At 31.4% G+C, this 12,521-nt stretch overlaps 1 protein-coding gene across 2 annotated transcripts in view; it reads right to left on the bottom strand.

Moving 5' to 3' along the window:
* LOC119839514 (suppressor of lurcher protein 1) overlaps positions 1 to 12,521 on the bottom strand; it is a 180,349-nt gene that overhangs the window by 138,192 nt on the left and 29,636 nt on the right. For both annotated transcript variants that reach the window (XM_038365828.1, XM_038365829.1), the window contains exon 2: positions 10,910 to 10,952. In XM_038365828.1, the coding sequence (XP_038221756.1) occupies positions 10,910 to 10,933 (24 nt within the window). In that variant the 5' untranslated portion in view covers positions 10,934 to 10,952. The remainder of the gene's footprint in view (positions 1 to 10,909; positions 10,953 to 12,521) is intronic.

Genomic DNA, 12,521 nt, shown 5'->3' on the forward strand with positions numbered 1-12,521 from the left:
TTCTTCAAAATTATTCCAAATCCGTTCAAATATTGTGACCTGATTGAGTAATAAACCTTTATCGATAAAAAATCGCATTATATTATATCAGTTGGAAGAAAGATGAGTTCTTATTACTAATGATCACTTTATGAACCTATAGTGACATTTTAATCAATTATACTATTCAAATAGAGGCGTATTGAAGCAATTTGCACACCAAATTTTGTGGCAGGATATTTAGGGACTTATTATCATGTAAACCAGTGTTAATATTGTAACACTGTTGCTAATTTTCATGCAAATGTAAATTGACTGATTTTTCTTTTAATTATGTTTTAATAAGTAAATACTTTGATGCTTTTAAATACCAAAAATCTACTCAACAAAATAATAATGAGGATAATAAATTTATTATTTAAAATTAATGACTTTCTCGCGACGCTTTATAAAAAAAGGATTTCAAGTTTAATAGAAACCTTAAAAGTTTTATCGTTAAATAAATACAGAATCCGCCTTATAAAATACAAGACGTAGACTAATTAAAACAGAGCTTAACAAAAGTAGGAACTTGGGTCTGGATGTGACACACGCTGGACCATTTTTTAGTGCAGCGCTATACCAAACAAACTTTTAAAGTCCGCTTTGCGGCTGCAATGTTGTTAAAATTCGACTACGGGCCGACGAAATAAATTTCCGTTTTATTTTATAGTGAAGTAAATGCCACGGAATTTGTATTTTTAACACGTCCGTCGCCAGTTTAAGTGACTATCAGGAATAAATTTTCATGAATGGTACGATTTGTTACGTTGTTATGAGGTTGGGATCTCTTCGCAACTTTCCTTTTTCGTTATGAACGTGCGAGTTTTATATTTCCTTCGATTATTGGGCCGGATAAAACTACGCTGTTTCTCTATTCGATTCGCCACAATATTGTTGTTTGTAACAAGAAAGTGAACAGGGCTGAACAGGAAAACGAATTGTTTGATATTTGAGCTACAGAGAATTAAAAAAATGTTTTCGGTTTTTTTTATTTTCCCAAATGTTTACGAAGATATGAAGAATAGATTAATATGTTAAGGTTGCCTGTGTGTGTGATCTATAAAGTGGTTTACATAACGTAAACAACTAATATTGTTTAAGCCTAGGGTCATCAATTTAAAAATAAAGCGCAGTTCTCTTCTATTTTTGAAAATCAGTAAGTTTCGACTTTATATCTTTAAAATCATCATCTAAATAGTAATAGCAAAAATTTATTTTATCAGTAAAATGCTACACAAAATTATTTGTCCTTTAACTAACACAAACAAACATAACTCATTAAATTATCGTTATTTAGAACACGTTATTGACACGCACTATATTATAATTAGACGAAACACATTAAGCTATTAATTAATTATGATGAGCGGTAATTATAGAATAGTTAAATTTAACATAGTATTCAATGCGTTATTATTTATCGGTAATTAGTGCCAATTATCCAGAATTCCAATATTTGTGTTTGTGTAGTTCGTCTAGTATGATCGAATCAGCAGTTTCCAGTGCTTATAATTTTTTATTGTTCTAATTTTTTATTTACTAATACTAATGATGCCTACAATTTTTCAGTTTTCACTTTTTCCTGATTAATCCGCAAAGCTGGAACGGAACTCTCGCAAATTGTAAATTTACTGAACTATTACACATTCTAATAGGGTTAAATGTATGTTAAGCATATTATAGATAACTCGATCACTTCCAATACCTACTATATAGTGTCCCAGTTTCCATCGCAAAATATATGTCGCTATTAGTGAAAAGTTTACATTAAATTTCGTTGGAACAAAACACTTCAGCGATCCAGTAAAGCGAGCTAAAAATAAAACAAATGCTGTTAAACGGAGCGGAAAAAGTACAAAGTGCAGTAACGAAGGTAGCTATCAGTGGAACGTGTGAATCTCCGGGGGAGACGAGATGAGTTGTTTAAAGGCGCCACGCTCTTTTAATCATTTACCTTCTTGTTAAGTGTAAGAGATCTGTTTAAATGCTGGCTTAATTTGAACAATGACATCACGTTCATAGAAAGCCAATTAAAGATTAAAGTGATTCGCAATGTCGTATCTTTATTATTTTAAATTAAAATCTGTTTCATATTTTGATTTAAAAGATGTTTTAAGGGAATCGGGAAATATGGGATAAAATCTCGTTCCGATGTGTCAGGCGAAGTGTGAGCAAGTTTGCGCAATAAAAGCCTGCCAATATGGCTTTAATGGTTATATGACGAGATATAAGCACTTTGGGGAAACGACTGTGCGCCGTTTACAAAACTTTTTTTATCGTAATATTTTTTATTAGCCAATTTTATCTTAACGTGTCATAGATATGGTTGCCTTTTGTTATAAATGATCATTATTAAAAAAAAAACTTTTACTTAGATTATGACTATATTAAGAGAGCATGACAAAATAAGATTGCGATAATTTATTACTATTTATTTTTAAAATCTAATTATATTTTAACGAACCCGCCGACCTTAATTGTAATCGTCATTTAACGATTTAACTGAAATACCAAAAGAGCTGATACTATTAACCTGCTTGATCGATGACGAAGCAAAGCTAAACACTGCCACAAGAAGAAATAAACTAGTTTCCAAATTAAAAACCGCATCCACCTCGGCCAATCTATTATCTATTTATTTATTAAAGCTACACACACATACAGACAAATATCGATACAAATTTATAAAACCACTCGAAGAGAATTTTTAAAAAGATAACTTTTGAGTATACTTTCGATAGAAGTATTCTGGATTGAAAGCACAGCCAATGAAATTTAAAATCGAAGAACACACTTAAACATTTTAATGACATGTAGATAACAAATATGATACATAATAATGTATCTCCATTTTATCTGCACACAGCATAACCGAATAATTTATTGAGCGAACGAGGCACTTACAGTACGATGAACATGACATACAAACCGACAGGTATTGCGCTATAACCGTAACACATTAAATCGTGTTCCCAGTAACAGTGTGTGGATCTACAGTTAAAATGAAAGAATCCAGTGTCATTAGGGGTGTAGATGCCCTTGCCTGAATGTCAGTAAATCTCCATTACTGTAAGCCACATAGTGGCGTAGCGGCTACGTATCGCATGCCGCATCTATGTAACTAAGCTTTGTGTATCACTAGTAAATACATGCTCGTCTTAATAGATCTCTTCTGTGGAGAATACACTTGCTTTAATGCAACTCTGTTTAACTATTATCGTGTAACCTTTGAGAAAAGTTAGGGTTTGTGACCGACCTGTATTCTATTAAACAACCCTTTAATTATTTAAAGCAAAGGTTAATGATTCTGAAGTGTATTTAAGAATGTCTCAAACTTAAATTGATTACAAAAGCATTAGAATATTTGACATATGTTTCATAGGAAATCCTACTAATATGCGAAAGTTTGTAAGGATGTGTGTGTGTTTGTTGCACTTTCACGAAAAAACTACTGAATCGATTGCAATAAAATTTGATACGTAGACAGCTGGAAAACTGTAATAACATATAGGCAACTTTTCATCCCGATATTCCTTCAGGATACGGACTTACGCGGGCGTAACCGCGGGACGCAGCTAGTATTTTATATGTGGGAGTCGAGCACGGTTTTTTACGAAATGGCCCAGTTTAAACCGTGTAATGTACCACAGCACGACAGAAGTCGTCGTGAAAAATTTGCCATAAGAACTTTTCCTCACCCTCCCCAGTCTTTATGACCGATGAAAATTATTTCCTTTTCCTTTAAATTTTCTTGACCGATGGTGATCGCTTACTATCAAGCGAACTACTAGCTCAGTTGCCCACTATGACATAAAAGAAAATGTAGGATAATAACGGAAAAATGTATATGTTATATGTGAATTAACTTTGAACATCTTTCATTATTTTATTGTGAAATACATAACAAACAGGAAAAGTACTATATTTTAAATGAACGTAATTTACAAATTTCGTTAAATAAATTGAAATTACTGTACTAAAAGTTACAATTGTAAATAAAAGCAATTTCGAGTAATAAAGGCAGCGCGGAAAATCATTTGTCTCCAAGAAAAATGATGTCATCAGCTTCGCGTGAAATAAATTAACGCTATTTTCATATTCATGGCAATGATTATTTTAAAGGAATGTTGGTGTCGTGATACTTAATGTACGCTAGTTGGAGATTTGTTTTATTTGGTTCTACTACTGTTATTAGTTTTTTTTTTGATTGATTTATTTATTTATTTTTTTTTTTTTTATGTCACAGTCGGCAATGGAGCTGGTGGGACGCCTGATGGTAAGCGCTACCACCGCCCATGAACATTTGTAGAGGCGTAAAGTCGATTATAGACCTTACGCCTCTACAAATGAATTGCCGACTTTAAATTGGGAAGGGATTAAGAAAGGATTAGCGAGAGGAATAAAGGAAAGGACTGGGAAGGGGAAGGAAAAGGATATGGGCCTCCAGCTCCCCCACTCACCAAACGAAACACAGCAGAATGCTATTTCACGCCGGTCTTCTGTGGGGGTGTGGTACTTCCCCGGTGCGAGCTGGCCCATTTCGTGCCGAAGCGTGCTCGACTACCACATATCAAAATCGTTTTTGTGTTATAGCTGCTCGTGTAGCAATTTTTGAAGTAATATATTCTTATGGGAGGAAGAATCGCTTCGTTACGTAAAAGAGTTACCAGTTTCAGTGTTTGAATGTCACAAGTTCTCTTGTGAGTTTATAAAAATTTTAACACTCATAATGATCATTCGAGTGAAAACAAATCCATCAATCAAATTCGTTTAGCCGTTCTTGCGTTATTAATGTTGAAACTAACACTTGTTTCTCTTATTAATACAGAGCATATTTATTATCTATACCTAGTCTTGTAGTAGAGATGAACTCAGTATTTAAAATAGTAACACTTGACATCATCAATTAAATGTAAAGTGAAGATTACTAGAAATAAATAAAGATTCATTATCCATCTTTATTTTTATTTTTTTTTATTTAACTCTTCAACAAGATTATACATAGAAGGAAACTAAAAAATAACAATAATAATGATGATTATTATAAGAAAGTAGCAGAACAAAGTGTACAATTTGTTTGGCGGCCTTATCACTTAGAAGTAATCTCTTCCAGGCAACCACGATGTTTTTATGCCTCAAATCATTCATTTGCTTTAAATTCAATTTATTAATTAACACTTAAGGTAAAATCCCTATATAATAGCAATTGAAATTACTGTGACAATTGTATTGAAATTGCTACGAATTGTGGACAAGAATCGTTCTTAATAAATAAGTTCTTCAGTCTAAGATTTATAGGAATCAAGACTAGGGCATATTCCTCGCTTACCACCGTTTTTTACCAACTGTATATAAAATACAAGTCTGAGCGAGGTATTAAATAAGTGAAACGAAAGTTCGTTACGACTTTCAGGTAGCTTTAATGGGAAAGTATGTCTTATGGAGTTAGTTAAACTATTCTTGATATACTCATTATTGCAGCGCCAAGGTATTACGGTAGTGACGACTAATAATCAAGGGTATTATCAAGATGTTTTAAAACACGACTGTCTCGCGACTTATTGTATGATCTGTTTTATAGGAACAGTATGTGAGAAGATATTTTTTATTTCAATTATCTTGGACTAGTAACTAGTTAATGTATTTCTAGACGCTTGTAATTATTTCGTGTTTTTATATTGACAGTTTTTGTATAAAACGCTCATTATTGTTATATTTTGATCAACTTTACATATTATGTTTATGTACACATCTATGGTACAAATTTATTATATATTACTAGCTTTTCCTACGGTTTCGCACGCGTTACAGTCGACGCGTAGTAGTTCCCTTTTTCTATGTTATAATATAAATAAACCTTCCTCCTCAATCACTCTATCTGCTACAAACTCCATCAAAATTAATTGCATAATTTGAAAGATCTAAGCATACAGACACAAAGATGTCAGAAAAAGACTCAGTTTTGTACTACGTAGTGATTAAATTATTAAACGGTTACAATATCAAAGTATGCATTAAAATTGTAGTATTGGAAGTCAGTTGTACTTTCATAATGAATACCTTACCTAGATAATTAGACTCTAGAACAATAAATTGTCCTTATTACCTGAGAAGTTAGTGAGAACCTCGGAAGACGTCGTTAAATCTGTGGTTAACTGGGCGATAATGTCCCACTGCTGAATATAAAAGTTAGTGCTAGTACTTTTTATATTTTTCATTATGTAAATGGATTTAAAGAAATTTATTTATGGTCTTTCTTTTATTTACGTTGTGAACAAGCAGCCACTTATTCTAAGAAATAGTATTTTTTACGAGTGATAAATAGTATATTCTAGACAATATTATGATATTGTTGTTTGTCGGCTTCCATGATCTTAAAAATTACTATCGCTTGTATATATTAATCGTAAATGCATACTTTCTTAATTTTCGCAATGTCAATTCCAATATCATAAATGAAAAAGAAAGTCAGTTTGTCTACCGGTTTTATATCCGTATGAACTTATCTGAACAGCTGAAATTATTTTAAATTAATGCATATTTCGTAATAAAATACAATATATGTTGATAAAAGCTAGTCTTAAGTGCTTATGATAAAAAAACAAAAAGTAATATGGTACCTATGGAACAGACATATTATTCTATATATACAACTGTACGCGATGTATAAGCTTGGAGGGACATATGCATGATTAAAGTTGATTTCAATATACAATACCTTTTAGGATTTGGATAAATAAAGCAACATAGCAAAACAGAAATGCGCTTTTTTTAGTGGGGAAATCTTGCATAGATATCCACGGCCTGGGGAAAAATCAGTGGGTTATGTCGAATTCTTATTGAACAAAATCCCACTATGTTCCGTCCAGCCGCTTTAGTGAAGGGGCCACGGGAACTGGTTATAATTCGCCCGCGAAACAGAAATACGCTAGCAATCTACAAAACGTTATTTACTAAATACAACTGTTCTTTCACATTAAATTAGTAGCAATAATGCCTCCATAGGTCTCCCGTGTACAATCGTGGAATGTGAAGTTGGCAGGATACAACCTCTTCGAATTATTTGTCCAGAGCCAACAGAATTTACGGTCACACTGTGCTATTGAAATATGTTTGAAACCCTTACCAATTGCCAAGTGAACAAATGAGCTTAACGCTTACTCCAGTAGGGTAATAAAGATTGTGAGCGCAGACTTGGCAAAAATAACAAGAGGTAGGGATGGAGAATAAAATTTTAGGTCCACGTTCGTGATTGTATAATCTTGTATATGGGCCTGAAATGTCTTCATACTAGTCTTTTCATGTTTGATGTCTTCATATTACCGAAGAAGGGATTCGTCGAAGATTCATCGATATATTATTTTTTATGTCATAGTCGGCAATGGAGCTGGTGGGTCGCCTGATGGTAAGCGCTTCCACCGCCCATGAACATTTGAAGAGGCGTAAGGTCAATTTGGCAGACCTTTCGTCTCTACAAATGGATTGCCGACTTTAATTGGTATTTTTTTCTGAAATCTAACAGTCCTACCATTAATATTATATATACCTATATTTGATAGGTATATTTAATAATACGTAGTATAGGAACAAATTAATTATTCAGAATCTCTTTTCTATACTTTAGAAATCGTTATCAAAAAACATGATATTCAAAAAGTCCTTACAAAAATCCAAACATAACTATTTAAGAAACTTTTTTATTATTTGAGTACTAGAACACAACCTATTTTCAAGGATTTGTTTCGATATATTTAGTTGCATAACAAGAAAGCTTTTAGTATTAACGCTGAAAATGGCTTCAAAGGAGATCTTTAAAGAATATTATTATCAAGCTTAGCATTTTCATCTGAACATGAAAAGAATTTTTCAGTATAGTAATCGACTTATACAGTCTTGGCATACTTTTTTGATGGGGTAAATGAATAAATTTCTTATTAATAAACAATAATTATTAACATTTTGTATGTAATAAAAGTTGGTAAATGAAACAAAAATCCTGGAATATCTCCAATGATTTGTTATTGTCCATAGCACGTAACATTTTTAGAAAACTGTGTAAGATGTAGTTATTGCTTGGAAACGTGGATTTATTTATCGACACAGCATTGATGCTTGTTTACACGAAGTTTTCCGTGTTAAAATTCTGGAAAGTTCGATGCGTTTTCGCGCAGGTAAATATTTTACAAGTACGGCGATACAAAAGGAACGGGGAAGTTGAACACTTTGTGTAATGTTGTTTATGTTCTATTCAGTTAGTTTCTATGTTGCGAGTGAAATAATATTAAAGCGGTTTCAATACAAAAGTTTGCATTTGAATTTTAGTTATTTTTATAAAATCGATAAAAACTGTGCGAATTATATCTAATTTTGTAAACTGGATGTTTGTTGGAATAGAAATGTTTATAAACCGAACGCTATCATATAAATGAATAACAATTCTATGATTTTAAGTTCTTTACTACCAATGCAATACAAAAATATCAAAAACACTCAATATAGAGATAACATAAGTGCATATTAGGAACGACACCGGAGCGAAAAATCAAATTACGTTTTTTTTTCACAAATTCAATAACATCTCTTCAAAATAAATGTTTTCAATTAAATGAATGTAATTTTCAAGTACCGATTGATCGTGTGGATACAATGAAGAGAGTTTAAAAGGGATCAAGTACTTAATAAATAGTTTCTTGACCCGGCGGACCGGCGTGTTCGAGTGGCTAGCAAAACGCAGTAATTACGCAGTAATTATTTTATACGATATAACAGACGATGTCAATTCTAAATTCTAAATCGAAGCGCTTAAAGTTCAATTTCGCTCTTAATTAAATTCAAACGGGGATCCATTACATTATTTTATTTACATACATTTCATTAAATAAGTACGAAATTTTATTTAAACTATAAATCGCTTAAAAGACCCCATTTGATTCAATAGACTGTTAGGATAGTAACTTAATATTGGTGTTTTCCAACATATATGGTAATGTTTAAATTAAAAATGCTGAAGCTAAAGGGAAATCCCAATTTTTATAGAAAACACATGAACATTGACAGTTAACAACTTTATTAAATATTGTCCAATTTTAATTTTAACCTGAGCCTAATTATTTTAAGCGGAATTATTTAAGTCTAGATTCGTTATAAGTTTCTTTAAGTTTATAGAATAGAAAATAATGTTACCCTTCTTTTAATTTTAATATTATATGATAGATTCTTTGAATGTTACTGTCTTCCGCCCGCGGCTTTGCCCCTCTGGAATTAGGACGTTTATAAATTATTTAGTGACTCTCTATTTCTATTTTATTCAAAAGGAGCATTTAATCGGGATAAAAAGTATCCTATCACCTAAGTCAGCTGATACCTTGTCTGTATACCAAAGTCCATCAAAATCCGTTAGTAGTTTCAGAGTATATTAAGCACTCCAATTCTATTAGACCAATAATAAAAAATACAAGATTATAATTTGTATAATTGCGGAATCAGAGAGGCACTAACATAATATAAGTATTAATGGATATATATAGTTATTGGATTTCAATTTACCATTAAACAAATTTGTTTATTAACATAAAGTATCTTTGCCAAAGCCATTCAGGATGTAAATGGTATTATAATATGAGTGGTTAAGAAAATAATTATTATAAACTCATTATTTGCTTTAAGTATTTTTTTTCTGTTTTATTAAATGTTATTTTCTGTTTTATTAAATGTTATTATTTATGTTTATTAATCTCTTCCGTTAAGTCGTATAAAAAATGATGCTCATTTACAGGCACTCAGAAAGTATCTATTATCGCAGTACTAATAAAAATATTTACTATATTTCCTTTAACATTGATAGGTAACAACTATATTCGGTATCTAAATATAACTTTAATAAGTATCGAGTTTCATTTTCATTCAACATCATTAAAAAACATGTTTGGGATTAAAACTCCAACGTTTCATATCATGCTCGTTAAATAATGCTAATGATTATTACATCACATCCAAGTAGACCATAATGATTTTGTGATGATTATATTAAGATGACATCATCGATGGAGATTAGTCAACTAAGATCTTAATTCCTCACAAACACTATTAAATTTGAGTGTGTTTCTTGCCTCTTCTTCACGTCGTATTGGGGTGATTTTCTTGTAACATTTTAGTATCTGGAGATAGAAAGAAGACTAGAGAGCGATATAGACTTCATTTCACCGCGGTAAAATTCCATTCCCATAAGAATTTCCTTTGACCCGCCGAAGAAGCTGCCTGCAACGGCGAGTATAAAATAACAGAGAGAACTAAAAACACGAAACATTTCATAAAATAATATTGGTAGCCCAGTATAACATAGTTTTAATACCGCTGAAGCAGATATTGGAAAAAGTAGCGTTGTTTCGGCCGACGCAAGTTTAAGTCGATTTTGTTTGTAACTTCCATAGATAACGGTCTTTGTAAAGTTCGCCGAGAGGAAAGTGATAGTCTAACTTGCTATACTATCGTCGATACTTTAATGTAAAATATATTGTAACACGTACGTTAACTGTTATGAATAGGATAATGTAGTTATGAGAACTTTTATAAAAGTTGCTAATGTTGTTTTGGGCTGTTTTATTTTATTATAACTGTATTGACTTTCTACGCAATAATGTTGTATAAAAATATGTTATTATTATCTAAATAATGTTCAACTTTCCAGAAGTTTTTAATATAGTAGGAGTGAAGAATTACTTTGTGTTTTTTTTTTCTTTTGGAAATGTACAAAATTATTTTTCATAAATGTTAATATGAATTGTAATACTATTCAAATTCCTAAATTAATTTAAAAAATGTGACAAATCATTTCGTATTTTTATTTTTTGTCTTAATAATAATCTCAACAGTCATGATTCTTACATACCTGCATCACAGTACTACTGGCCATAGCGGAGACTCATCGCTATCTGTAAACAGAACAATAAAATTTAATTCCGTATTTTATATAGTTGCAGCTAATAGCTAATATCAAGCATTTTCAAGTACACGCTATACATAACATCGTCGGAATTTCAGTGGAGAAAGGAAGAACGCCACTTTCCGCAATTTGTTCGGAAATATAGCAATTTCCTTGAAATTTCCAACAAAAGTGTGTCGCACTTGTAGTTATGGCGCCATCTTATAACTTAGTACCAGCCGTTCATATAAAATTCTTTGTCTAGTTACTCTTGTTTCAAACTCGAAACTTTACCTTGTTTGCAAATTTTCAGACTCGTATTATTTCGAATTTTTCTGGTATTACCGTGAAAACAGAATTGTTTTCAAACTGCAGCTTCACGATCAGCAGAAATGTCTCACATTTTTAATCGAAATAAATATCCACCATTTTGAATCGATACACACACACACTAGAGTATACGAGGAAAATTCAATATGTATATCAATTTAGTAATGAAAATACTACGTGTTAATGCAAATCAAATCTCGCCGCAATAAAACGTTTGAAACTGAGCCCCATCTCAAATTTAATTGATTTCATTGGTTTTATAACCGAAAGCTATCGAATTTTTCAAAGACAATTACTATTTGCCTACGACATTATTCACGATTGCGAGCTAAATATTATTTGTTGAATTTAGCACAAAAGTTTAAGTCACAAGTCTTATAATCTTTCATTTTCATATATTTTTATATAGTTTTGAGTAATTAGTATACCTATATTATATAATAAAATCGTATTTTGTATATTATGATGCATACAAATAGAGATAACTTTTTTTTAATGTAAGCTAAATAAACTATTTATTTTCTTTCATCAGGCCATTATTAGTATATATCTAAAGTACACTCGTGGCAAGGTCTATAATTCCGCTTCTTCTATCTCTTGAATGGCAATACGTGTTTGTTTGATACACAAATCTCAGGAACGACTGGTACGAAATGCGAAATTATTATTGGGTTGAATAGTCCATTTACCGAGAAATCGAGAAATAATCTCTCAGCAATAATAAAATATAATAAGAGATATTATAGCCTTATCTTGTGTTTAATACGTATGTTTTAATAGCTTTAAACCTCATAAGACATAAGCACCTCGTATGTTTAATAACAACACAGAAACACAACCATTATTTTGTATGTTATCATTTGTATGTATTAGCCAAAGGCCTCGTAATATTTTTATTTTAATTTTAAACTCCAGCTATAAACAACAACCCTCGTCACACGAGTATCATTACAAGTATTTCAATTAAAAAGTTGACAATTTATTAACTCTGTTAACTCGAAACAAAATGTAATAAACGTCCGGTATTAACGTAAAAATCGTGTAAATATATCATCAATATATATAATGGAATGTATTCACGTTATAATTTTATTAGCAAGAAGATGAAACCCGCGACTTGGTTTGCGGTAAATGATCGTGTGTTGCGGATGCCTCTCATTTTTGTTTACAGTTAGGCCGATAAAACAGGTCAGAAATAAAGCATAGTGACATTATCATGTGTTTAAATATTATAATAATTGTGAATAGA

The sequence above is a fragment of the Zerene cesonia genome, chromosome 3 (genome assembly GCF_012273895.1).
Source record: "Zerene cesonia ecotype Mississippi chromosome 3, Zerene_cesonia_1.1, whole genome shotgun sequence".
Classification (NCBI taxonomy): domain Eukaryota; kingdom Metazoa; phylum Arthropoda; class Insecta; order Lepidoptera; family Pieridae; genus Zerene; species Zerene cesonia.